Consider the following 27,885-nt stretch of genomic DNA (forward strand, 5'->3'; position numbering starts at 1 on the left):
ATTGACGAGCCATGTTCAATCTCCGTCGTCCCGATCGCATCGAGGATGGGGAGGGAGTGTGGGGAGAAGGGATAAGAAGGGGAAAGGCCCATGAACAATCTGGCCTCAGTGAATTTTGTTTAGGGCCTTCCCCTGTTTATACGAAATGGGTATTTTTTATAAAAAACCCCAAAATTTAAGTATATCTTCCCACGTCCAAAATATGATTTGTGTGTGACCCTCTAAGCCCATGTACGAGTCTAGTTAACTATTCTAGCAGCCTAATAACATTTATTTGCCTTCCAAATTAATTAACTATATCATCGTATAGATTAATTAATGTCGGATCGATTTAACTCGATCGACATGTCGAGTCTCCAACACGCGGGGTGCCAAGCTACACCTCGTGTTCTAGAAGGTACAGAGGAGTGTGTATCAACTCACTTCATAGAACATGTTCGTCATCAGTTACCGTGTATGTATAGTCCCTTATCCACTTGACGCTCCTTGGATGACTTAGGGTGTGGTCAGCTATCAAACTGTTAAAGGTCATCCGAGTTAGTACTGATGCATTTTGAAATCATCAGAGAACTCCTCCGATATTTCACTGCCTTGGCTAAGGACTTCATCGCTTCGTCTTCCTTAAGTTGTCACCTCTTATACCGCTGGTGGACGATCCCATCTTGACCACTCAATCGTCTTCGTGAACTTCTTGATGTACGCGAACTAGGACTGTTTAGAATCCCATGATTAGAGACTCGTTAGCCATAGTCAAAGTACAACCGTCCATCCACAAGACGTCTTTGTTGTCTCAAGGCTAAGGACCACTTACACAATTGTGACGTGAATTGACCTGATTGATAGTTCGGTATAATATCATTCAAGGATTTGTACGGATCAATTCAGTGAACTCTTTCCACTAAAGAGCACCCACTATCTATCCTTACTGTCTCCACACTAATGGCTACGGGGCCGGCCATACTAATCATACAAGTGAGGCTAGATAGTGTTATTCTATCTAGATACTTTGATGTCCTTCTCGTGTATCCTTCGAATAAGAATTCTTAGAACACATGTTTAAAGATTAGTGATATCCGTATTACGATCTCATCATAATTCACTAAGTCTAATCATGTATTCGTGGACTTCATTATAAGCATCACACGTGCATTATAGTGACTATGTTCTACCATTGAACATCGAACGAGATGTGTAATGTATGATTGGCTTGTCGTCCACATATATTTCCATCAGATAGCATCGTGCCGATCCACGCGCGGAATACATGTTATGAATCCATTGAGATGGACTCCCACGGTCTGCTCATCCTTGGTAGAGGTTCTAGCGTTCATGTAGGTTTAGCATTCTCAGTTTTATCTTGTTGACACACTAGGCATGAACAGACGTATGCCTCCACATCCTGTTCCACTCCCGGCCAGCGATAGTTATTGAAGAAGAGTGCAAGCGTGTGCGCCTGTCTTGCATGTCTGGCGTGGGATGCGTCGTGTGCTTCATAGAGGAGCTTCTGGCATGGCCCACCCGCATGCGACACATATGGCTGATTCTCATTAGCACAAATTATATCCTCTTCAATCGAGAATCTCCTCATCTTGCCCCTAGCAATGCGCTTCATAAGGCGAACATCTTGTACATCATCTTTCAGTGTCAACTTGATCTCATCTGGAATATTTCTTTGGACTGTTGAAAGTGCGGCCACAAAAACTTATGGTTCTTTGCAACTCAGGGTGTCAACAAATTGATTGGCAATCTCGGGTTTGTATTTCAAGGCGAAGTCAAATTCTGACAAGAAATCTTGCCATCTCGCTTGCTTCGGGGTCAGCTTCTTCTAGGACTCAAAGCAATTGGTAGCCACATTATCTGTGTAGACCATATATTTACCTCCAAGGAGATAGTGTTGCCATGCTCTCAAGCAATGGACCACAACTATCATTTCCTTTTTGTGCACCAAATATCTTCTTTCTACGTCATTCAACTTTCGGGGCTTGTAAGCCACATGGTGTCCATCTTACATCAAGATGCCCCCTAGTGCAAAATCAGAAGCATCAGTATGTACCTCATACAGCTTGTCAAATTTGGGCAGTTGGAGTACTTGTCAAAACCAGAGAGTAGTTTGATTTCATGGTTCACGTCTCGCTTAATCGACAATTTTGTTGGGAGTTCTGCGGGCATCACCCCTACGAACTCCCGCAATACCTCCACTATCAGCCCTTGTAGTCCGCCTAAGGTGCCGAGGTCATTGTAGTCGTCACCCCAACTGAGTGCAACCAAATGGGCTAGTGCACGCCCTTGCCTTCAATCTTTTTTCAAAGGAAGGTCTCTTCCCCCTTCCTTAAGCCATCTTTGAGTTGCATTACGGACAATTGAGCGGTGTTCCTCGACTTTTGGACCCCTTGGTCTCTTACAAAGCATGGGTGAGATTCCTCCTAGAACAACAAGACATGGTACTGAGGAAATACAACCGCACAAGCTCCCATCAGGAGGTCGAGACCTAGAACGACCGCAAAGTCATCCATGGGGGATACCAAGAAGTTGGTCCGGCCCTCCCACGTTCCCACTTGCAGTAGCACCCGCTTAGCCAAGCCGACGATGTCTCACGCTTTCGAGTTGACCGCCTTGATCTTCCCTATACTTGGGAAAAGCTTCATGTTGAGTCGTTTGGCTTCTTTTTCAACGAGGATGTTGTGAGTCACCCCCGTGTTGATGAGGATCAGTACGTGCATGAGGCCAAGACCTTCATACTAGACCAGAGCACCCCCCTGCTATGTCGTTAGGCACTGCAGAGGGTTCAGTGTCACTATAATGATACCCTTGGGAACATCCAGTTAGGCCGGGGGCACGACATCGCATTAACGTTGGTGGTTGTCCCCTTACTTCTCAGGCAATCCCTCATAAAATGGGGGCCTCCACATGTGAACAATTTGTTGCCCCCACCACATGGAGTCGCCTTCCCCAAATTCGAGTTCTTGATCTTGTCGTGACCTTTGTCGTAGCCTAGTTTCCACTTTCTCTTCAGGCCCCAACTATTTGGGTTTATTGGTGCCTCAACGCATTATTGGGGCAGCTTGTTCCACTTCCCGGATTTCTCTTCTGGCCGTGTCGTTCTATTGGTGCGGAGCTCAGTTCCCTCCATCACTTGATAGGAGGAGTTAAAGTCTCTGCATTATCTTCTCTCCAACTCCACCTGGAGCTAGTGGGGAAGTCACTTGGTGAAGTGGTAGATTTGTCCCCCTCGGAGATGTCGGTAATCCTCCTGACTATGGAAACAAACTAGTTCACATATTTTTTTGGAGTAATGGACAACCTCAGGTTGTAAAGCTCTCCCATCGCCATCCACGATGTGTTGTATGGTATAAAATTCTCCTTTATTTCCCGTACGAAATCTTTGTATGTGGGTGGTGGCCAATTTTCGTCTTCCAGGCGTCACCGCCACTATAGTTTGGCATCATCGAAAATAAATAAACTGGCCTGCAGGACTTTCTTATCCTCTGGGAAGTTGTTGATCTCAAAGTATATCTCACAATTATGCAAGAAACCAACCACGTCTACCTCCTTGCCGATGCCATTAAACCTTGGAGTTGGCATCATAATTCTTCCCCCCCCTACTACTGGGGCAGGTCTTGGGACTCTCATCCCGTCGCTGTTTTGATAATTCCAGCTCGAGGGACATCATCATCTACGTAAGCTGGCTTATCATGTCTTCTAAGTACTCTTGTTTCTGACGGTTCTCTACCCTCAGATCCTCAATGTTCGCATCATTTTCGTCTTTGCTCTTGTCGACTTAGGCGTTCAAATCCAAGAGACTCTTCTGCACGAGGTGAAGTTCTTGCCTTTGTCGTTTTGCCTTTCGACGTCTCTCTTCAATTAACTTGGAGTGCTTTGTAGATTCCATCTTTTCTCTGACGAGTTCAGGAACATAGGTGGAAGTAGCCCAGTAGCCCAACCTGGCTCTGATATCAATTGTCACGCGGTCAAATCCCGAGCTACGACAAATGCTCAAATATGATGCATGTCGGCCTCAGTGATTGGAGTAGAACAATGAGCAGGCTTGATCTATCGTAGTGGAAGTATCCTGCAATAGCTTAAGTTTACATAGAAGGGATTAGAGGAACGGGAGGAGACGTAGCCCCGTTGAGGAATATGGTCATTGCATTGATATTATAAGAGGTTACATCGTAGTTGATGGAAGCTAAGAGGGGGGGTGAATTAGCTTATCTACTTTTAATTTGCCTAAATTACTTTTTAAATTCCTTGGATTGTCGCTCACCTTCTTTCTCTTGAACACAAGATTTACTTGGTTCCTCGATCCGCTAGTGATCGAGTAAATCCAAGGCCCCCCTTCGAGTCCTAATTAGGACTCAGGATAACCTTACTAAGGATCCTCCCTTGTAAGGCACCCCAACCCAACTTACCAAGTTGCCTCTACAGAGGAGTCTTCCGATGGTACGTCACGTCCTTGGGTGCACGAGCTTCACCCCTGAATCGCCTTCGGGTAGACCGTCACGAGCTCTTCCTCGTACGTCCACTTTCCTCGTCACCGTCGCGTCCTTGGTGCCACCAACGTCACCTCCCTGCCTTCTCAATCTTCAACACCTGTTCAGATTAGTAGAAGAAACGATATACCGCTCCTCGTGATTGATCAAAGGTCAATCACCGCTCTCAATGATGTATGAATGATCAAATGCACTAAGATTCAAAATGTGATATCAAGATCAATTCTGAAAATCTGTCTCATAAGTACTTTCAAGATCAACAAATCAATTCCTCTTAATCGCTTTCAAAAATAATATCAATCCCTTCACTATTCTTCACAAAATCTCATAAAAATCACCACTAACTCAATGATTGTGGAGGAAACTATTACCCTATTCAGTAAATGAATGAGTGATGAAAATGAAAAACTTCCCTTGAGAGTAGAGAAGCACAAGCACACTTATTGCAGGGGAAGAACTTCACAAGAGGGAGCACTTTCTTCTTCAAAGAGGAGCTCAAGAGAGATGGTTTTCCCAGTCAGATCACTCAACCCTTGCTTTGAAGGGATATTTATAGTGCTAGAGGGGTAGATTGTAATTTTCTGAGAATTTCAAAAAAATTCGAGCTCAAAAGGAGCTGTAATTAATTTTTTATGATTTTTTAAAGTTTTATAGAAAGTTTTCTTAATTAAAAAATTAATTATAGTAATTAGTGCCAATTAAAGTAGTTAGGTTTAATATAGGAATTCCAAAAGTCGGAAAAATATGATTTTTAGAAATAACAAATGAATTTTGGAAAGTCAACCGTCGGGCCCGACCTTTGGAATAAATCGAATTTCCTAATTCGATTTATCGGGTCCAAAGTACGTTAAATATAGAAATTTTATTTTTATATTAAAGTGCACACGTGGCGCACTGGTAAAGCGCCACGTTGCCGGGGCGGAGGACGCGGGTTCGACTCCTGCCCGCCCCGTTTTTTTTTTTTCTTTAAACTTTCTACTGCGGACCCGACCGCAGACTTAACTGGTTAAGTCCGTCCGTCGGGTCCGCCACTAAGGCTAATGGGCTCCGCCCATTTAGGCCTTATTGGGCCATTTATAACCCAAAATAAATAAATAAAAATGATTAAAAAACCATTTCTCATTCAATAAAAATTATTTTAATTTCTTTATTTTTTGACATTTTAAAATATAAATCAATGTTTTAAAGACACTTTAAAACCTAAAACGCCATTTATATTATTTAAAACATTTTAAAAACATTTTAAAACATTTTCAGAATATTTAAAAGGCATTTTTAATTATACAGAAGATTTTAATAACTTTTATTAAAAATTATATTAATAGCCCTTAATATTTTAAAACAATTTTTTTTAAGCATTCAAAAACCTTTAAAAACCTTTAACTTCAAAGAACTTATTAATTTATAAAGTCATGATTACTATTGTAATTTAATGTGCATTAAAACACAAAAACCTCAACAATAGTCATGAACAGTACATGGGGGAAGAGGAGGGATGATATCAAAGGAACAAGACGAGGTGCCTTGCGCCTTGGTAGCGTTGCTCCTGCACCTCAATGCTTGACGCTCCGCGTGCGCTCGCTCGTCAACCATGCCGCTACACATGTACCCCCGGGCTGGGTACCATGCGCCCGCGGGCATGGCGATCACACACGCCACCCCTACCTTGATGATTACGCACGCCACCAGCACCCGCACTGACACCTACCGCACGCAGGCTGCATGACGTCACTGTATTTGGCGTCTCAAGCCAAGCGCAGCACGCCCGACGCTATCTGTGGGGCCACCACGCGCCCATGCTGTCTCGGCGCTCACTGTGTGCCACTGCCTTAGTTTCCTGGCAAGATGCCTCCCGCCCGCACCCCATACATGCTATGAGCGCAATGCCCACGCGGCTGCTGCGTGGCTCCCCGCACAACTCCATGCGCTGCACCGCAGCACTACCGCCTCGTCTGTGCATCCCGCACGTGGCGCTTGGTGCACCCGCATGGCGATTGGCGCCAGCGCGCGGCCTTGGCGCCTGCGCACACGCTCGTATCAGCCCGCGTGCCCAGCACACGCGAGCCTCGCCTGGTCCATCCCGCTTAAGCACCAACGGGCACGCACACCATCCAAAGTGTATCACCTCTACGGGGGCGATGGTTTAAAAGATCAGGTTTAGACGTCACAACCCTTAGTGTGTTGTAGCGCACTAAATAGAACTCAATAATTACAGTTCGTGAGTCCAACGCGAACACGTCCTTTGGGCAGGGAATGCCGCCTAGTTAGGAGCCAACACTTCCCCATAACTCCTATCCATTCTTGTTGTGATTAGAACACTATGATGATGGTGATGAAACATGAACATGGCTCATCGACGTGGAGGAGGAAATTAAACATGCCAATGATAATATGGATATTCCTAGAGGATACATACTTGAGCGGTTCAACACGTCTCTCTCGAGGATTTAAGCAACCACGAATGTGATTTCTGCCCAAGTGATTTGATTCACTATTTCAGTGGTGATGTTTTGCTTTTGTTTCAAGCCTTCCACTGTGAATCATTCCATGTTTTAACCCAGATAAAGGCCCTTAAGCCTAAAAACGTAATTGAAATCATATCTAAACAGTTGTAGGAAACTCAAAACCATCTCATACATGCACACACCACCTATGTTCATGGAATGTTCTGACATACTTGACTCTGCATGTAATCTCAATGAGTTAAACATGGATATCATTACTCTCTATTTAGATGGTTTACTTTGGAATTAAGGTTTGATCAAATCCAGAGTTTTCAATCAAGTCGAATATGTTTGGCGTAACAAACACATTGAACAATATATAGTTTATAGTTTTGGTTTAAGTTTGATTTAACTAATTTTTTTACATGAGTGAATAACTAAAAATAACGTCTAACCCTGAATTATATTTTTTATAATTTTAATAAAATACATGAAAATTTTTATCTCATAATTTTATGAGCAGTAATTAGACAAGTAGAGATGTTGAAAGTGTCCGTTGAGCTAGGAGTCTCATTTTGGCTCAACCATGCGCTGTGTAAATTAATAATTTTCATAGGAACCTAAAGATCTAATTAGTTCTTAATTTCTCCATAAAATTTTAGTATTGTGAGATAGCTTTACAATGAAATTGATTTCATTTTATTCTGGAGAGTGTCCAAGCATGGAGGTCTTTTACATCAGAATAAGGTATACAACTATATGATTTTGTGTATGTCAACAATTTATGATTTCATCATATTTTTTGCTGATGTGGGTGGTGTGACATCATAATGGGAGCATCAAAGGGTTTCTAGAAGTCCACATAATGCCCTCACAAAGTATAAACCTGGTATGAAAAATAAAAGGATAAGAATGTCATGGTAGAGTTACTTTAATTAAAAAATATTTTCTTTTAATATTGTTCCACTTTTTAAAAAGTAAAAAATGTAATTTTTCCAAAAATGCCCAAATCTCGAGGGAAATAGGGTTTCTCTTCAAGTATTACTGTAGCTTTGGGAAGCTCAACATGCAAAGAGAATAAATAAGTGAATAAAAGAATCCTTCATTGACAATAAGGCTACTTATTCCTTCCAATTGTGCAGGGCTGTCAATAGAAGGAAGAAACGAGGAGGTTTTTTCTTGGTATGGCCATTTTCATCCTGGACAACGGAAGTAGGAACTTAGGAGAGGAGGTTGGACGTGAGAAGGAGGCAAGAGTTTAAGGCATACACAAATATTGCACACAGTTCTAACCTACTTATTTGACTCCATAGATCTATTATCGGTTATAAAATACTGATATAAGAATATTTGTGAAATAAGGTGGGTCAAATCTCATTGAATGAAAGTGCGCATTACATGAACATATACAAGAATGAAAATGGACTAAGAGAAAAAGTGTGGGAAGAGCTTGGGAAATCTTTGATTATTTTGAAGGAGAAATATTGTGGAATAAAGGGAGTGATCAGAGGAATATATTTGGGAAAATCATTAGAGAAGTTGTTTTAAACACGAATAAAGTCTAAATTGAATCTAGAGTGAGAAGATTCTCGACTGGTTTAGCATCTAGGAGACTTTAGAAACGGTGTTTTGAGGATTCATATTGATATTAAAGAGATGGAGCAGCTTCCTCGATTAAAATTCAAGAATTAAGAAGATATACTTTGAAAAAGATTCAATGAAGAGATTTCAAGACATCAAATTAGGTTTTTTTTGATTTTGAGCAAGATCTGATATAGTTATTGTGGGCTTATTAGTTCAGGACAGCTGACATAGCGAAGAGTAGTTGAGCCATTTAAGGATATATCACTGGGGCTAGTGTGAAGACAATAGAAACCTTTTGGAAAGGGAACTACGGCCTAAGAAAAAATGATTAAGTTGTTGACACGGATATTGAAACACATTAAATAATCTAAGTGAAGTCATTGAGGTGAAAGTTAAAGACGATGGTCGATTTTAGGACACAAATTCAAACACCTAGAAACTGATTTGTATTGATATTATTTATTCAATCTTGATAGTTATTGCTTTATTTACACCATCTCGAGAAGGCTAGGGATACTGTGAGGATTTCATATACTAGGCTGCGGGGAACGCTACAATGACCTGTGCGGGCAATACTGAGGTTGTGGTAACCTCATTCACAATAGTTGAGGGGGCTAAGCAAAGTAATGGAAGGCGACCATGGATTAAGTGTGTGCACTATGTAACCATTAGACCTGATTGTTGGTTACTCTTCCCAATTCATGCTGATTTTAAGGAACATGCGAGTGAATAAACTTAAGTAAATCACCGAAGGAATGTGAAAACATATATGAGCTTGAGTAATAGGTTTCGCCAAGCTTAAGATCAACATTGAGGAATAATTGAACGTCAGAAAATCTGAGTTGATTACAATAGGTGAGAAGTGAGCAAATGTAGGTGATGTAAACAATAAGATAGTGGAGCTTGAATTGATATTTATATATCTGGAGATATATTCTCAAATTTAGTATGTCTATTTTGACCTGGACCTCAAAGGGAAAACTTTGGCATCTACAAGATATAGATTAGTGATTAGGAGGGAGAGGGAACAAATACACTGGGTGAAAAAAAATGCTACAGGTCTAAGTGCTTTTTTGGAGAAAACCTGTTGATTTTATTGAATTTGGGTTTGTATAATCAATTAAAGGTGGAAATATTTTTCTGATCTTAATGTGAATACATAAAAAATTGAAACTAATTTATTGTGAATTGAATAGATAATTTAGATAAATTTTGAGGATTGATATTGAGCTAGAAGGAGAGTCACAATAAGAGGGCATAAATTAGTTACTGATGTGCGTGGTAGGTGATAACTATTAATAACTACTGGCTAATATAGAGAGTTATTATTGATGGAGATGCATTAGAAAATAATGTAATTTGGAGATAAGATTTATTTCAAATTGCAGAGATTTATGTAAAGATATTTGATAAGTTATTGAGAAAGAGTAATGGAGACTGAGAGATATGTGGTCGTAATGACTCTTGAATTTTGTTTGAGCCAAATATCATTTAATTTCAAAGCTGAGATTGAAGACGTGGGAGTTGAGATAAGACACCGAAGAAAAATCAATCTCCACTGAATTATAATTGAATTACAGTTTTTGTAATTTGATATATCTGTAAACTGCACAGAAAAGAGAAAGTTGTTGAAATGAGTGTTTAATATAGACATTAAAATCAGTCAATTACAAGAGAGATATTAAATAGTAAAATTGTGATACTGTCTTCAATAAATATCTAAAGATGTCAAATATAGGGTTCAAGAGAACGTCAAAATCATAAACCATTTAATTAGAACACTCCATTAGAAGAAGCAGTAGCTCAAGGGGGTGGAACCCTAGTTGACAGAGCCAAGATGGCCGTATTTTCAACTTTGTAAAAATTATACTAATCAAATTTCAACGTATGACAATTTAATTAGAACATTCCATCAGAAGAAGCAGTAGCTCAAGGGGGTGGAACCCTAGTTGACATAGCAAAAATGGCTGTATTTTTAACTCAGCGAAAATTATACTAATCAGATTTCAATGTATTGTTGCCTAACCACCATTTTCTAATTCTCACCTTGGGTTGGTTTGTCAGGCCCCACAATCCTAACTATAAATTAAACATTAATTCAGACTTCAAATCTGTATAGTTCCAATAGGAAAAATAAAAAAAGCCTTATATCTGACGTGGCAACAGACAACTGGTCCGCACCTTCAAGGTGCAAATCACCACGTAGCTAGTTTGACAACGCCGACTGAGAAATTGCTTCTCTCTTTCTCTCTCTCTCTGTCCATATCTCTCTCTCTTTCTCTGCCCTTCTCTCTCTCTCTCTGTGCATCTCTCTCTATCTCTCTCTGTCTCTCTCTCTTCGGAGGATCTTCTCTCTAACATCTCATATATTTCCTCGCTATCCGTCCCCATTCATCGAGACGGATCGTGCTTTGAAGCCCGCCATCGCCCTGTGAGAAACCCTCGAAGCGGCTGCGTACGCTTCTCAGCTGCCCCGCCTTTCTCTGACCCATTCGAGAACAGCGCAAGTTTTTCAAACCCATTTGCCCCTTTTCAAGCTTTGCTAGTCACCCTTCTTTCTGGGTTGGGAAGTTTTTTCAAACCCAGCTGCTCTTTGCATCTTTGATTGGCGATTGCGGATCTTTCTGGGAAGCCCCTTTTCGAGGTACCCATCTGTCGAAAATTAGGGATTGGTTGCTGGGTCTTGCTCCGATTATGCCCGGAAGATCTCAACAGGCCGAGGATTTCGTCGTTCTTGGGATTTCTTTCTCCGGCGCTGCCACGGCGACGAGTTGAATGTTTATTTCTCTTTATTTTTCTACCCTGAAGAGGGCATTTGGTTTATTGCGATCTCTCTGAAAGGCCGATTAGGAAGCTTGGAACAGCATAGCCCTGCATGGGCAATCAGGAAGTATGGGATGATCAGGATCATTCTCTGTTGAATGGCCTCTTGCCCAATGAAGCCCGGGTTACGAGGGTATTGGATGCAGATAGATGGTCTTTGGCAGAAGCAAGGATTGATGAACTTGTGAGGTGCATTCAACCAAACACACGCTCAGAGGATTGTAGAAATGCCGTTGTAAACTATGTGCAACGGCTAATTGCAAAGTGTTTCTCCTGTCAGGTGGGCCTAATCTCTCTCCAATTTGTCGGCTCTGCTCTTGTTATTAGTTTCTTTATTTGGGAGAATGTTTTATAGCGATTTCCAAGTTTAAGAATTCTCTCATGGATTTGTTTTTGGTCAGGTGTTCACGTTTGGTTCGGTGCCTCTCAAGACTTACTTGCCTGATGGGGATATTGATATGTCGGCTTTCAGCAATAATCTTAACTTAAAGGATACTTGGGCTAATGAGGTTCGGGATGTGCTGGAGAACGAAGAGAAAAGTGAAAATGCTGAATTTCGAGTGAAAGAAGTTCAGTATATCCAGGCAGAAGTGAGTATCATCTCAATACAGAAGTATCTCAAAGTGTCCAGAGCTTCGCAGTTTCTTCTTTTTTTGCTTTTTTCCTTTTCCTTCATCTTCCCTACGTGCATGTATTTCAGTAGATCATCTGAAGACATACTTCAACTGATGAAGAAAAGTTTTATCTTTCCATCATCTAATTATAGTCATTACTTTCTGTTCATTCAACCCATTGAGTATCGCTAATTGATATGCCTCTCATCGATTTAATGCTAATCTTTCGTCGAATTATTATTCTTGATTTCTGTTGTATTCTCTCTCCCACTTACAGATGGGTTTTGGCAGTATTGGATCAATATCATTTTTTCGAAGAAATCATGGTCAATGATATTTAACTGGCCCAATCTGGACATAAATGAAATAGAGACACTTATATGGACTAGAGTAGAAGTTACAGTAAAGTCCGTAAAGCTAAAAAGGAAGAGAAGATGTAACAATTAGCTGTTGGCAAAAAGAGAAACATCTTGCTTGTTGCATTAGCTGTTGATTTCCTTTTGCAAATGGTGGAAAAGGCTTCTGAATATAGTTAGACGTTGCAGTGAAGGCAAATATACCAAATATACGGTTATTCAGTCAGATGTGGAGGTATATTTTCCTACTTGCAGCGAATGGAAAGGTACTCTTGTTTGAGAAATACTTGGGGTCTTATGTTACAACTGTTGTGATTTGTTGCCAAGTCTTGTCTAGTAAATCATACTTGAAGGTTTAAGGTAAATTTAATCATAGGAAACTCCATAAATAGTGCTAGAACTTCTTTAAAAAAATAAATTGTGCTAGAAATTCTGTTGAGAGCTCAGTTCTGTCAACATCCCATGTCTACTTAGGTTGACATTTTATAAATTTATTCTGATTCTAGTCTTGTAGAAATGATAGCTTTGAAATATAGTGCTAAACTCTGATATCAGGGCAAGTCTCGTGATTTCAACTCACTGATTTTTGGGTCCGAGTACTTTTTACTATCTTGCATTTACTAAATGCACCTGTTTCTTTTATTTTTTCTTATGGAAGCTTAATTTGTGACTACTTATGTTCTCAAGGAGGATGGCAACTATTCAAATGAACCGTAAAGGTAATTAGCCTCATTTAGGAATAACCTTTAGGAGTATTTTAGGTATTGACGAAGAGAGCTACATCTGAATTCGTATATCCAGTTAGGTCTCTGATTGAGTTCTATTGAGGGGAAAGGGTCATGAACGTTTATTGGACCTATGAGGGAATAAATACCCATGGATGCGTAGGATGAAGGTTTCCTTTACTGGCTGAGAGCAGTGTTCAGCTAATCAGGGTTGACTCGAGTCAATGGGATCGAGTCTTCTGCACTGTCTGCTGCCTCCTACTCTTGCATTTCTCAAATCCTCAACCATTTCAACAGATCTCTTTTGGGATCATATCAGTGGTATCAGGGTGGATATTCCTGAAATCACGACTATGCAGAACTAAGAAAGGAATAGAAGAAGATTTTAGAAGAAGTGAAAAAATCCAGGGATGATCACAAGGAGACTGTTACATAGATGATACAAGTGTGTACAGTAAAAACAAATGAGATCAGGATCCGAAAGATTTGAAGGGTAAAACCCTACTATCCGTTTGCCAGTCTTTGTTGATCTCTGAATGAATGGAGAAGAGAGAGGAGGCAGGCCTAGCAAAGGAGTCCGCTTCTGCCCCGGGGGCTCGAAACAAACCCAAAAAATGGCACCCCTGAGAGTTTCATCTGCCTTTATAGACAGAGAAACTCTTGTGCAATGTCATAAAACTTCTACTTAAATAGGGAATAACGATTCTTCCCTCTCGTCTAACAGTCTTCAAGCAAGAGGTGTCCTGATCCACCATCCCCTCACATCATTCAGGCCAACAAGGGTGATTTGCTCGCCTTGATATTAAAGTTCTGAGAATCTTATGCCTTTCTATTCTCCATCATCCAATGCATTGAACTGTCCGCCACGTTGTCATCCGTTGCTGCAGCAAAACCAGCCAGTGCATCTGCCACATCCACGGCAGCGTGGTTGTGGTGTCTACCGCAACTGCCACATCCATAGAAGCCTCAGTTGCATTGTCTGCTACAACCACTGCATTCACAGCAGCCCCAGCCGCATAGTCGTGCACAATCGCCACACTGATTGTAGCCTTGAATTCGAGGTCCAAAGTTCAGTATTCAGCAGTTCGTCCATAATGTTTCTTTGTGTGAACAATCCAGAAAAGGGCGGATGTGGACGTCAATGTTGTGTCCGACGTCAAATAAACAAAAATAAAACCAAGGGGTTTAGAGTTCATGACACATTTAAATATATCAAGTTTTTAGTGTCTAAAGAAGTCGTAAGCTGTGAACAAAAAAAGTAGACTGCCTTTTTCTGAGCAAGCTGAGAGCCCGGTTCGCTCCCAACTGTGGCCCATTTATTAATTCTCTGAGTAATTAAACCATATATTATCTTTATACTCTCAGTTTTTACATTTATAATTCGGATTGACCCTGGTCAATGGATTGCCCTTTGTGTGTTGTTCAGGAGACCCCAACCCTAACTGCAGCTCCAACTGCAGCATCTGCCACAACCACTGCGTTTATCTCTAGAAATCACTCTGCTTGATGTGTTGCGCTGCTCCCGTTCTGCCAGTCCCCTCCACCAAACCCATTGCTGGGTGGCGAGATTGACTGCAACACCCCAACCTTCTGAACCATCGTGTAGGAAGATTTGGGGGACCATCGCAAGGAAGGCTCAGCATGTCATTCAAAGTCGGGCCCAACCACGGGCTAGCTACTGCCATACAGGCCGTCATGACCCCACCCGACGAGCCAAGCCAAAGATCCATCTGGGGTCACTTGTCCAAACACGAGCCGCAGGGATCCAGCCTGTGGCCCAGTGCAGGTCCAGCCGCGGCCCAGCCCTGGGTCCAACTGCTATCCAGATTAAGCCAGCCACTGCCCAACACTGTGTCCAGTCAAGGCCTGCTCTGGGAACCTTCAGGCCCAATATAAAACTAGCGCCTTGGCTCAAGATAAGAGTGGGACGACAAACCAGCTTGAGGGCAAGCTGGCGCTGATGGGGGGATATTAATAGTGTCCCATTGAAAAAGGGTAACGGTTATATAAATACCCCTGATTGTAGTAGAGGCTCATCAAGGAACGCAATGGTTTCAGGTCTTCCTTCACTGGCCGATAGTTGTATGTGGCTCCTCTGGGTCCAGGCTACTGCAACTGATGGTTCTTTATCGTTTCCCTCTCTTCCTACCTAACATTCTTGCGTCTCTGGAATACTTTGCTATTTTGTTAGATCTCCTTGGGTATCATGTCAGTCTCCCTTTATTTTGATGTAATACATAGATTATTGTGTTCGTGGACCATCTCTACTTTGATGGCTCGTTGCATTTGGTGCGGAGTCTTTCTTTTCATTATAAGTGCTAAACATTCAGACTTACACACAATTTAAACCGGTTAACATGGGCTCCTTTCTTTTTCCCTTTGCAGGTAAAGATCATTAAGTGCCTAGTTGAAAACATTGTAGTGGATATATCTTTTAATCAGCTTGGGGGACTGTGCACTCTTTGTTTCCTCGAAGAGGTGGGCAATTTCTTTCGTATGTAACACTACAATGCTGTGCATTCGTCTTGTATGAAAATCTCAGTTTTTTGCTTGCGTTATCTTGGCGTTGGTTCTCAGATTGATCAATTTATAAATCAAGATCATCTTTTCAAACGGAGCATTATTTTAATCAAGGCGTGGTGTTATTACGAGAGCCGTATTCTTGGTGCTCATCATGGATTAATTTCTACTTATGCTCTGGAAATATTGGTGCTCTATATTTTTCATGTATTCAACAATAGCTTTACTGGGCCGCTTGAGGTGACGTCTGAACATCGTCCAGTCTACATTAAATTTAATTGAATCATTTATTCATCTAAAATGTAACTTTTTATTTTTCTAGGTTCTTTATCGGTTCTTGGAATTCTTTAGTAACTTTGATTGGGAAAATTTCTGCGTCAGTCTTTGGGGCCCAGTCCCCGTTAGTTCGTTGCCAGACATCTCAGGTTCTCATTTTACCTTTTTTTTTACTTGGCTCTCTGCTTTTGAAAGGAATTGCTCGCCGTTTCTCACAGTTGTTGATGAGCATGTATGTTTTTTGATGTGATGTAGCGGAACCCCCTCGGAAGGATGCCGGGGACTTATTGCTGAACAAATATTTTCTTGACAACTGTAGTTCGAGATATTCTGTTTCTCCTGGAGGCCAGGAAAACCAAGGGCAACCGTTCATTTCTAAGTTTTTTAATGTCATTGATCCTCTACGCACGAATAACAATCTGGGGCGCAGTGTCAGCAAAGGTATTTGGTTTTTACTTGAAATTCCTTTTCTCAACAAAAGATCCCCTTCTTCAGTTCAGTTTTAGAGAGCCATTGCTTCATCCAAATGTTTCCTTTGTACTGAAAACTTTCCTTTGAGGAAGTTTACCTTAAATGTTATTTTTTGCAGCGAACCTCTTGTTCTAAAAACTTCTGGAACAGCAGTTTAATATCTCAATTTATGCCTAAATGATCACCTTGTTCAGGGTCTAGTGTCAAAGTTAGGGTTTGTGATTTTAGAGCTCGAAGACTTAAGATATAGTTTTTTTTTGAAAATTAAGACTTAAGATATAGTGTTTTGCGGCTTTAAGAGTTTGCAGGAAATGGTTAAGGTTTAGGTTCTTGGCTTTAATGTTTAGGATTGACTTTATCACAATGGTTGAAGCATCTATCCTCATTGATAGCCTTTGCCCTTAATTTTTTTATCCTGTTGGCGTTCAACTTTGATTTAACTTTTTTGCATATGTCATCATTATTGTTTGAGCTGCTGACTTCTGCAACATTCTTTGAGTAATTTTTCAGGGAATTTCTTTAGAATACGCAGTGCCTTTGCCTTCGGGGCAAAGAGGCTAGCCGCATTGTTAGAATGCCCGAAAGAGGATATAATATCTGAAATCAACATGTTCTTCATGAACACGTGGCAGAGACATGGGAACGGCCGACGTCCTGATGCATCTGGCTCTAATCTCGTGATTCTGCAGCCTTCAGATCATCCAGAATCCGCAGAGGACAATTCCAGAAGCTCCCTGTCCCTATCAAACCTGAAGTCAAATGAGAATCTCGGTTCCATGCTTGGTCAGGAATACCAGACAGATGCTGTAATCTCTTCTCAAGGCGTATACAGGCCTGTCAATTCAACCTCTACTTCTCGGTTACAAGGTCGAAAAACGTATGGGAGTCCATCTCCCTCTAGAACTTCCGATCAAGTGGACCAGCCAGCTCAGAACTCGTTGCCCCGGCCAGGTTATGCTTCTAGTGAATCTGGAGTGGTTAGGTTTCAGTTTTCTCGCACAAGATCAAGCCCCGAACTGACAGATTCCTCTTCCGTTGCCTCAGTACGAAGACAGACGAAACTACCTGAGACGATCAAAAGGTATATAACTTCTGCAAGACCAGAGCTCGCCACCGGCCTTAATTCCAGGTTTCAGGGCAGCGATTCCTCGGACATGAACTGCTCATCCCACCAGAGCTTTGAGACAGCTTCTGATTCCAGTCGCGGCTATCCAAATAATAAATCCGGCTTCATCCCTTCCGGCGAAGACTTTAGTTCAATCTCCGAAGCGCTAATGAGACAACAAGAAGAGCAAGATCTAGTCAACTTGATGGGGTCGTCTGCGATCAGCGGCATCAATGGGCAAGTTCAGTTGCCGTTCCCCTTACCGCCTTCTGTGCTGGCATCAATGGGAGATCCTCGGAAAAATCTGGCTGGAATTCTACCCGGAAATATTCCATTAATCAACCATCACGGCGGGCCCATCATGCAGTTCTCTCCTGGTCTTCCACCTTCACCTGTGCCAAGGTACTTTCATGGCGCTGGATTGGCCTCGAGTCCTGAAGAGATTGTTGAAGATGAAAACGGGTTTTGGCCTGATCAAACAGAGAGTGTCTCTAGAAGTTTCCAGAGGTTCCACTCTGATGAAAGGCACGATAATTCTACTGATGGGTTCACAAGGACACAGCTCAGGTTGGCCAGTCTTGATGAACAGGAGGCCGTTGCTTCGTCGAGGTCCATGGCAAATGCTCAAGCGAGCTCGTCACGGAGCAAGTCTTCGGAGAACTCTAAGCTGACAAGAGACAGACGTGGACGAAAGCCAGCCCCAGCTTATGTGGCGTCTAAGAAAGGAGGGTCCTCGCAGTACGAAGAATCGGATGAACACAAGGACTGGATCGCTCTCTCGCACTCTCATGGCCACCATTTGACGGGTTTCGAATCGGCTGGATTGAGCGGTTCGGATCCTGCGATTCAGATGGCCCCCATGTTCGTGAGCCCTGCTGGATCCCAGTCAAGATCAGGGGACAGCAACGGGGGGGTCATGCCGTTCGCATTCTACCCGACTGGGCCGCCTGTTCCGTTCCTGACAATGCTCCCCTTCTGCAATTTCGACGGGCCCGTAGGCCTAGAAGACTGCCCAATGGATAATGGTCATATCAGCCCGTCTGAAGTCAAGAGCTTTGACCTGGGGGAGGAGCATTCTTCAAGCCCTGGTTCGGTCAAGGGAGGGAGTTTTGACCAAGTGGAGGAGCGAAAGGGGGACATTCTGAACAGTGATTTTGTCGGCCATCTGCAGAATCTTCAGTACGGGAGGTTCTGCCAGGACACGCACTACCCCGGGCCGGTCGTCTATCCTTCTCCTATGATGTTCCCGCCAGTGTATTTGCAGGGTCACTTCCCTTGGGACGGCCCGGGCAGACCTCTGTCGAGCAACGTGAATCTCTTCCCTGTGGGGGGTTACGGACCTCGCCTTGTGCCCGTGGCTTCGGCCCAGCTGGGGCAGAGTAGGCAGCAGCAGCCTGGCGTCTTCCAGCGCTACGGAGAGGTAATCCCCAGATACCGTGCCGGCACCGGGACTTATCTGCCTAACCCTGTGAGTTTCCTTTTTAATTTTCTTCTTTTTTTGAGTTTTGGGTGATAATTCAGAATCTTGTTTCCTAAAATTCGCAGAAATCCGGGTCTTACCGGGACCGGCAATCGTCTCGTTCGCGCAATCAACGAGGGAATAACTACAGCTACGAGCGGAGCGACCACGCTGACCGGGAAGGAAGCTGGACGAGTGCCAAAACTTCTCGCACTGCGGGGCGGGGCCAAAGTCGCAGCCAGTCAGACAAAACGGCCCGGGTTGAACGGCCTAACAGGTCTTGGGACTCGTTGAGGGGCGAGCCGGCGCCCGCATACCAGGCGCAGGGGGGAAGCAAACCGAGCCCGTCAACCCTGCCACATGGCACGCGGCAATTGGCTGGGGGGAATGGAAACGGGGTCAACGCCTCGGTGATGATGCTGTACCCATATGAGCCGGGCCGGGGCGAGTTTGCCGGTTCAGAGCAGCTTGAATTTGGGTCGCTGAGGCCAGTGCATCTTGTGGGGGCCGGAGACGGGCCGAGGTCGGTGGAGAGAGGTCAGCAGATAAGGGCTGTCTTTGACCACAGGCAAACTGCGTATGACCCACAGGCCTCCCCGCGAGCTTCATCCCCCGAGCACCCGTCCTCTCCACAGGTCCATCGAAGGTGACAAACCCTTCCTGGTAATCTTTCTCTCTCTCTCTCTATTGTTCTCTGAATGGTTTTTGCTCGTTTTCTTTTGTTTTAATTCGGTGGAGATTACAGTATTTCTTTTTGTTTTCTCTGTTGTTTATGTTATTATTTTTTTATCAGTATACTGTGTTGCTAATGGTAGTGTGTCCTTCTAAACCGCATTTTGACATGACGATCAAATGGCTTTTCATTTGTAGTGTTGTTTTTGAGCAGAATCTGCGTGCCCTTTTAGTATTGAGTTGCCTTGTATTTCTTGTTCTTTTTCTCCCTCTTTTCTCTTAAATGGCAGCTAGTGATCAGTATCATCCATCTGAACTGGGAGATTTCCTTGTATTTCAGTTCGCATTTTTTCTCTCTCAGTTTATATTCCATTTTAGAAATAGAATTTCCCTCCCATTTTATATGCGGGCTAAGCTTTGGTCTTTTCTCTCTCTTTCCTTCTCTCTTAGTTTTTGCATTCTTTTTCCAGTTTTTGGGTAACTGAAGATAGTGGTTATCTGTCATAAAATCCTCTGTCAGTGTTAAAGCTGATGTTAATGCGGAATTTGCTTGCCGCTTTTGCTTAATTTCTTCTAATGGTAATTGATATTCATCTAAACAGGGGGATTTGACTTGACGATCCATAGAAAATGTTGTTCTTCACTTTCAGCCCGGTCATAACAAGCTCAAACACGTTGCTGTGATCATTCTTGTAACCTGTGTGTGAATCTTTCATCCCTAAACGAGGGGAATGTATGTACACCAGCTTATATCTCTCTCTTAATTGTAGTTCTGTTGACATTCAGGCTAATGGTTCATCATTTTATGTTTGCCCAAGAATCCTAGAGAGAGAAAACCGGGTTTTCAGCTGAAAACCTAGAAAGAGTATCAGAGTGAAGGCGTTGGAAACCTAAACCTCTCTCTCCGCTGCAGTCTTCATCTTTTTTTTTTCTTGTCTCTTTCTATCTCTTCCTGTTTCTCTCTCATCTTGTTGATGGGCTATTTCTAGCTCTAGTGACTAGTCATTTCTGTCTTTATCTTCTGGCTTTGCGCCTGACTCTCTCTCTCTCTCTCTCTAACTCTATTTTCTCTCTCTTCCTGGAAGAGTGCAGAGGGGGAACGGGGAATTCTATGGAGATGGAAATTGGTTTTTGTCATGTCGTAGGAAGTTTGACAACACCAAGGCTGCCACCAGAGTGCCGGATTCAACATTTTTTAATATTTTCTAAAGAGAGAAGTAACTTGGTAGTAGAGAGAGAATGAAAGTCAAGGGAAAATAAGATAAAAAAGATTCTCTGTGCATGTGAACAGTAAGGCTGTGCGGAGAGTGGCGGGCAGGACAAAAGTACTCAGTGCAGGTGTAGGCCTTATCATTATGAAAGATAATTCTCTCTCTATCTCTACATCCTCTTCTCTCTCTCTCTCATCCCTGTAGACTGACTTGGGCAATCTCAAGGCTAGATCCTCGTCCTCGGCGGTCAGAGCCCTCGAACAAGAAACCTCTCTCTCTCTCTCTCTCTCTCTCTCTCTCTTTCTCTCTCTACATCGCAATCACTTACACCTTACAGTCTTTCTCTCTCTTGGGATTCACGGGCTGAGAAAAAAAAAGTCCAGAGAAAACGCATGGGTCTAGACTCTAGAGAGAGAGAGAGAAACCCGTTTGTAGTTCGACTTGCGCATTCTCTCTCTACCCCATTTGAGGGGTTTGGAGAGCTCTTCTCCTGCCATTAGAGAGAGAGAGATGGGGTCAAGCGAGACCCATCGAGTTCGTCGTGTACTTGGCGTTGTTGAGGACATTATCTCATTCTCTCTCTTCCTTTACTTAGAGAGAGAGATCGGTCAAGTGATACCCATGTAGTTCATTTTGTACTTGGTGTTGTTTATGAGTTTATTGCATTCTCTCTCTTCCCCATTTGAGGGGCTCGGAGAGATCTTGTCCTGCCATTACTTACAGAGAGAGAGAGATGGGTCAAGTGAGACCCATCTAGTTCATTTTGTACTTGGTGTTGTTTATGAGTTTATTGCATTCTCTCTCTTCCCCATTTGAAGGGGTTGGAGAGCTTTTCTCCTGCCATTACTTATATATATATATATATATAGAGAGAGAGAGAGAGAGAGAGAGAGAGAGAGAGAGAGAGAGAGAGAGAGAGAGAGAGAGAGAGAGAGAGAGAGAGAGAGAGTACATGGCCTTCTGGGTGTTGTTTCGCACGTTGTTTCTCTTCCCGGTTTGAGGGGTTTGGAGAAAGAGGGGGTCCTTAGCCTTGTTCCGGTGGGAGAGGGCCGGGGTTTCTGGGGCGAATGAGAACAAAAAGTGCGGTGATTTAGGGCATATAGACTGTTAATACTGAGAATCTTAGAGAGAGAGAGTGAGTGTGTTTGTGTGTTAGAGAGAGAGACAGTATGGCTGGAGGAGGAGCGGCGCCGCCAGCGAAAGGGGACGACTTGGCGCCCCACCCGGTGAAGGACCAGCTCCCCAACGTCTCTTACTGCATTACCAGCCCTCCTCCATGGCGTGAGTGCCCACTCCATCTCTCTCTCTCTCTATCTCTCTCTTTCTATGTTGAGCTTCACCATTCAACCATGCTTCCATCTCTCTTTCTACTTCTCTCAATCTCTGTCTCTTTCTATGTTGAGCTTCACCATTCAGCCATGCTTCCATCTCTCTTTCTACTTCTCTCAATCTCTATGTCTCTTTCTATACTGAGCTTCACCGTTCAGTCATGCTTCCATCTCTCTTTCTACTTCTCTCAACCTCTGTCTCTTTCTATGTTGAGCTTCGCTATTCAGCCATGATTCCATCCCTCTTTCTGCTTCTCTCAATCTCTGTCTCTTTCTATGTTGAGCTTCTCCATTCAACCATGCTTCCATCTCTCTTTCTACTTCTGTTACTCTCTGTCTTCTTTCGATGTTGAGCTTAATCATTCAACCATGCTTCCATCTCTCTTTCTACTTCTCTCAATCTCTGTGTCTCTTTCTATGTTGAGCTTCGCCATTCAACAATGCTGCCATCTCTCTTTCTGCTTCTCTCAATCTCTCCGTCTCTTTCTTTGTTGAGCTTCACCATTCAACCATGTTTCCATCTCTCTTTCTACTTCTCTCAATCTCTCTCTTTCTCATTCTAAGTTGAGCTTCATAATGCGACCTTTTTTCTATCTCTCTTTCTTCTTCTTTACATCTCTGAACCTCGAACTTGACCATCTTGCAATTCCCGGATCATCAAATTCATGTATCTTGATCATTTTCTCTCTCCCTTTATCTCTTCAAAACCTTCTTATCAACTCTCAATGCCATCACCGCGTCCCTTAAACACCTGCTACTCCAAACAAAACCATTCATGACAAAAAGAAAACAATCCGGACATCTATGATCCGATCCGATTTCTCTCTTTCTCTATCTATCCATCTATTATCTTTGCGATTGAAGCGTTCTGAATCCATTTAGAGAGAGATTTCTGACTTGTGTTCTTTCTGACTTGTAGCTGAGGCGGTTCTGCTTGGCTTCCAGCACTACCTAGTCATGCTGGGCACGACCGTGATCATCCCCTCCGCTCTGGTTCCTCAAATGGGCGGCGGATTCGTAAGAAACCCATTAATCTTTCCCCACTAAATCACCTTAATCAGCCCCTAATTTCTCTTTTCAATCCTTAATTTCACTGTATTTCGTTCTTTTTTAGGAGGAGAAAGCGAGGGTGGTGCAAACTCTGCTCTTCGTCGCAGGTCTGAACACTCTTCTACAGACCTCGTTCGGAACCCGATTACCCGCTGTGATTGGCGGATCTTACACCTTCGTCTTGCCCACCATCTCCATCATCCTCGCCGGCCGATATAACAACATCGCAAACCCCCGCGAGGTCATATTTGAATCATAAAAATTTGATCTTTACTTCCTGCGGTTTTGTCGCTCTGATTAATCTAATTGGAATCGATTTCCATTGTTTAATTGCAGAAGTTTGAGAGGATTATGAGGGCCACCCAAGGCGCGATGATCGTCGCGTCCACTCTGCAGATCATCGTCGGCTTCAGCGGGCTTTGGCGGAACGTCGCGAGGTAAATTTTTTTTTAAAAAAATTTCTCTACTTTTCTGGAAACTTTTACTGATTCTTCTTTTCAGATACTTGAGCCCTCTAGCGGCTGTCCCACTGGTTACTCTCGTGGGCATGGGTCTCTACGAGCTGGGTTTTCCCGGTGTAAGTTTCTTCTTCTTCTTCTGATGAGAATTAATCGTTTGATTTTAAGCAGACTTGTGAATTCTCCTTTTTTTAAAATTTTTTGGCATCTTCAATTGCCATCAGGTGGCCAAATGCATCGAGATTGGGCTGCCGCAGCTGCTACTGCTGATCTTTCTTTCTCAGGTACGCTCAAAGAGGCCGACTTTCTGCGACGTGATGAATTTCCTGGTGTTTTTAGGATATGGGTTTTTATCTAGCCTGTTTTCGGAAGGTGGGTTTTAATTTTCATCTGTTTTTTCCTTTTTTTTCTTCTTTTTTCACAGTATTTACCGCACGTCCTGCACAACCACGTCTTCGAACGATTCGCCGTTTTGGTCTCGGTCGCCGTTGTTTGGCTCTACGCTTACTTCCTCACCATCGGCGGAGCTTACAAGGGATCTCCTCCCAAGACTCAAATCCACTGCCGCACTGACAAGTCCGGTCTCGTCAGCGGCTCCCCGTGGTGGGTTTCTTGGAATCCATGAACATCATCGATTTTCAGGAACAAAAATCAGTTTTTTTTGTTAAAAAATGAAAATTTCAGGATCAGAATTCCGTACCCGTTCCAGTGGGGAGCTCCTACCTTCGACGCCGGCGAAGCATTCGCCATGATGGCCGCCTCCTTCGTCGCTTTAGTGGAGGTGATCGCTAGAATGATAAATTTATCGCGTGATTTTCCTCTTCTAAACCCGTTTTTTAATTTATTTTTTGGTTTTTTTATTGCAGTCGTCGGGTACCTTCATCGCTGTCTCGAGATACGCTAGCGCCACTCCGCTTCCGCCGTCTGTTCTCAGCAGGGGCATCGGATGGCAGGTAAGAGTCATGATGATCATGATCATGATGTTTGTAGAATTCTATCATAATAAATGCTCTGAGATTATGCTTCGTAGGGTATCGCGATATTGCTTGATGGGTTGTTCGGGACGGCCAGCGGATCTTCTGTGTCTGTGTAAGGAATCAGCGAAATCGGAAAATTTCTGATTTTTTAAGGAATTTTTTAGCGAGTTTTAATCGCCGTCTTGGTGCAGGGAAAACGCGGGGCTCTTGGCCGTGACGCGTGTCGGAAGCAGGAGGGTGGTGCAGATCTCGGCGGGGTTCATGATTTTCTTTTCTATTCTCGGTAAGTTTTCATGGATGCTGATCGAGTTTGATTCGTGATCTTGTTTTCATTTTGCGGGGTGATTGAGATGGGTGTGATTTGCAGGGAAATTTGGTGCCGTCTTCGCCTCTATTCCGGCTCCAATTGTAGCTGCGCTCTATTGCCTTCTCTTCGCCTACGTGGGTGCGAGCCATCTCTCTCTCTCTCGCTCTATATTTACATGTGTCATCGGCCTCTCTCTCTCTCTATATATATATATATCTCCCTCCCTCTCCCTCACTCTACTTCACCGTTTTTTTTTTTCTCTCTCTCTCTCTCTCTATATATATATATATATATCTCCCTCCCTCTCCCTCCCATTTCTCTCTCTAACTCCCTCCCTCACTACTACACCGTTTTTTTTTCTCTCTCTCTCTCTCTATATTTCCCTCCCTCTCCCTCTCATTTTTCTCTCCCCATTTCTCTCTCTAACTCGCTCCCTCTCTCTTCTTCACCATCTATCTCTCTCTCTAAATCTCCCTCTCTATCTCTCCTCCCATTTCTCTCTCTAAATCTCCCTCTATCTCTCCTCCCATTTCTCTCTCTAAATCTCCCTCTCTATCTCTCCTCCCATTTCTCTCTCTAAATCTCCCTCTCTATCTCTCCTCCCATTTCTCTCTCTAAATCTCCCTCTATCTCTCCTCCCATTTCTCTCTCTAAATCTCCCTCTATCCCTCCCCCATTTCTCTCTCTAAATCTCCCTCTCTATCTCTCCTCCCATTTCTCTCTCTAAGTGCCTCCCTCTCTCTACTTCACTATCTATCTCTCTCTCTCTCTCTCTCTCTTTATATCTGTATCCCTTCTCATCCCATATCTCTCTCTAAATCTCCCTCTCTATCCCTCCCTCTCTCTCTCTCTCTCTATATATATCTCTCTCCGCGTCCTCTCTCTCTTCTCATCTCTTTCTCTCCTCATTTCTCTCTCTAAATTTCCCTCTCTCTCTATATATCACTCTCTCGCCCCATCTCTCTCACTCTCTATCTCTCCCTCTCTCCCTACCTCCCACCCCTATCTTTTTTCTCTCCTTACTCTCCCCCTCTCCCCATCTATTTGTCTCTTTATATTTGTATAAATTTCTCCTTTCCCATCTTTCTCACCCTCTTTTTATCTCTTCTTATAAGCATTTATATATCAATCTCTCTCCCAATCTTATTCTTTGGGCGAATATCCATCGCTCCGTAAGTACACAACAATCTCTCCCCTTTCCTCTTTCTCTCTCCGTATCTCTCTCTATACAGTTCTGTATCTATCTTTCTGTCTCTCCCTTTCTCAATATTTATGTGATTGAGTGATAATACTTGGTTCTTTAATGTTCCGATCTAATCTTCGTTTTTTCTTGTTTTTTTAATAAAAAAAGGAGTGGCGGGGCTGAGCTTTCTGCAGTTGTGCAACCTGAATAGCTTCCGCACCAAGTTCATCCTCGGCTTCTCGGTCTTCCTCGGGCTTTCCGTGCCGCAGTACTTCAACGAGTACACCTCCGTCGCCGGCTACGGTCCCGTTCACACTCGGGCGAGATGGGTAATCAGACCGAGAGATCGACGAAGAGATTGCTAGACAGAGTTTTTATTCGTTTCGCCGTTTTCTAGAGCTTTTCTCGAGCCGTTTTTTGCTTCTGTTCGACGATAATTTGAACACTCGAGAGAGAGAATTTTTTCTCTAGTGGGTTTTTTTCTGGGTTTTAACGTCGGAAAAAAGAACTCTTGAAAGAGAGAAAAGAAGGTCTAGTCTTTTTTGCGGTTTTCAAGGTTTTTTCATGAGTCATTTCTTTTGCTTTTAACATTGTGTTAAAGAGTTGAGGATTCGCTATTCCTTTTTGCCGGTAGAGTTTTTTCTCTAGTGGGTTTTTTCTGGGTTTAACGTCGGACTGAAGAACTCTAGAAGGAGAGAAAAATCTCTGGTCTTTTTTGCGGTTTTCAAGGTTTTCATGAGTGTTCTTTTGCGTTCTACTTTGTGTTAAACGGTTGGGAGATAGAGGATACGCTATTCCTTTTTGCCGTTTCAAGGTTTTTTCTCAAGTGGGTTCTTTTGCTTTTCACGTTGTGTTCGACGGTATAGGTAGATGGATTGAGAGAGAGAGAGAGAGAGAGAGAGAGAGAGAGAGAGAGAGAGAGAGAGAGAGAGAGAGAGAGAGAGAGAGAGAGAGAGAGAGAGAGAGAGAGAGAGAGAGAGAGAGAGAGAGAGAGAGAGAGAGAGATCTCTCGTCGTTTCAAGGTTTTTCCTCAAGTGGGTCTTCTTGATTCAACGGTTTTCACCGTTTTCAGTGTTTTTAATCAAGTGGGTTTGTCGTGAAAGGAGAGAAAGCAAGGAGGGGCTGATTTTTTATCTGATTTTGCGAAGGTTATAGTAATTATTCTGAAGAATGGTGTTTCGGTGGGTGCAGTTTAACGATATCCTGAACGTGATATTCTCGTCGGAGGCATTCGTGGCGGGGACGGTGGCGTATCTCCTGGACAACACGCTGCAGCGGCACGATAACGCGGCGAGGAAGGATCGCGGCTATCACTGGTGGGACAAGTTTCGGTCTTTCAGGGCGGACACCCGCAGCGAAGAGTTCTACGCCTTGCCCTTCAATCTTAACAAGTTCTTCCCCTCCGTCTGACCCCGCAACGAGTTGCAATCGCCGTCCCTCTCCATCTCTCTCTTTCTCTCTACCTCTCTCTTTCTATATGTTTACTCATGAGAATCTTAGTTCTACTGTACATTTTGGTAGTTGTTGGGTTGAGATTGGGCTGGTCGTGGTTCTCTACTGACTCGCGTCTTTCGTGGGGCAGTGTCTTATGTCTTTCATGTCTTTTTCAAGATAAAGAGGGGGAGAAAGAAGAGAAAAGAGATGGAGAAGACAACAGAGAAGAGAATAGAAGAGAGAGGGAGAGAAGTAGGAGAGTAGAAGAGAAGATAGAAAATCTGAGGAGAGAAAAGGAGCGAGAAAGAAGAGGAGAGGGAGAGAAGAGAAGAAAAAAAAGAGGCAGAGAAGAAAAGAGAAGAGAAAAAGAGAGAAAAGAGAATGGAAATAGAGTGTGA

General features: G+C 43.1%; 2 protein-coding genes across 5 annotated transcripts; both read left to right on the top strand.

The window, feature by feature from the left end:
- The first annotated feature begins 10,812 nt into the window (after positions 1–10,812).
- On the top strand, positions 10,813–20,359 carry LOC144703088 (nucleotidyltransferase). Of its 4 annotated transcripts, XM_078575200.1 has the most exons (10): positions 10,814–11,621; positions 11,743–11,931; positions 15,422–15,514; positions 15,614–15,796; positions 15,879–15,981; positions 16,088–16,273; positions 16,814–17,254; positions 17,348–18,876; positions 18,954–19,513; positions 20,142–20,359. In XM_078575200.1, the coding sequence occupies exons 1-10, from the start codon at positions 11,394–11,396 to the stop codon at positions 20,149–20,151; spliced, it is 3,522 nt and encodes a 1,173-aa protein (XP_078431326.1). In that variant the 5' UTR covers positions 10,814–11,393; the 3' UTR covers positions 20,152–20,359. The 4 variants fall into 4 exon arrangements, with proteins under 4 accessions (XP_078431317.1, XP_078431326.1, XP_078431308.1 ...); XM_078575191.1 differs by having other exon boundaries at positions 10,813–11,621; positions 16,814–18,828; XM_078575182.1 differs by having other exon boundaries at positions 10,815–11,621; positions 16,814–18,876; positions 18,954–19,530.
- A 1,370-nt stretch (positions 20,360–21,729) lies between these two features.
- Positions 21,730–27,610, top strand: LOC144703111 (nucleobase-ascorbate transporter 6-like). Its single transcript, XM_078575211.1, has 14 exons — positions 21,730–22,031; positions 22,998–23,095; positions 23,193–23,369; positions 23,465–23,565; positions 23,630–23,705; positions 23,811–23,870; positions 24,011–24,189; positions 24,271–24,367; positions 24,453–24,539; positions 24,617–24,675; positions 24,755–24,846; positions 24,931–25,008; positions 26,222–26,382; positions 27,245–27,610. The coding sequence occupies exons 1-14, from the start codon at positions 21,920–21,922 to the stop codon at positions 27,461–27,463; spliced, it is 1,596 nt and encodes a 531-aa protein (XP_078431337.1). The 5' UTR covers positions 21,730–21,919; the 3' UTR covers positions 27,464–27,610.
- Positions 27,611–27,885: the final 275 nt, after the last annotated feature.

The sequence above is a fragment of the Wolffia australiana genome, chromosome 1 (assembly GCF_029677425.1).
Source record: "Wolffia australiana isolate 7733 chromosome 1, ASM2967742v1".
In the NCBI taxonomy this organism is placed as follows: Eukaryota; Viridiplantae; Streptophyta; class Magnoliopsida; order Alismatales; family Araceae; genus Wolffia; species Wolffia australiana.

Bases quoted from the DNA above. Each gene is read 5' to 3' on its own strand.
- LOC144703088 (XM_078575173.1), top strand. From the start codon at position 11,394: ATGGGCAATCAGGAAGTATGGGATGATCAGGATCATTCTCTGTTGAAT. The intron at 11,932-15,421 runs GTGAGTATCATC...TTCCCTTTGCAG, and splicing joins TTCAGTATATCCAGGCAGAA to GTAAAGATCATTAAGTGCCT. The intron at 18,877-18,953 runs GTGAGTTTCCTT...TAAAATTCGCAG, and splicing joins GGACTTATCTGCCTAACCCT to AAATCCGGGTCTTACCGGGA.
- LOC144703111 (XM_078575211.1), top strand. From the start codon at position 21,920: ATGGCTGGAGGAGGAGCGGCGCCGCCAGCGAAAGGGGACGACTTGGCG. The intron at 24,540-24,616 runs GTAAGAGTCATG...TATGCTTCGTAG, and splicing joins GCAGGGGCATCGGATGGCAG to GGTATCGCGATATTGCTTGA. The intron at 26,383-27,244 runs GTAATCAGACCG...CGGTGGGTGCAG, and splicing joins TTCACACTCGGGCGAGATGG to TTTAACGATATCCTGAACGT.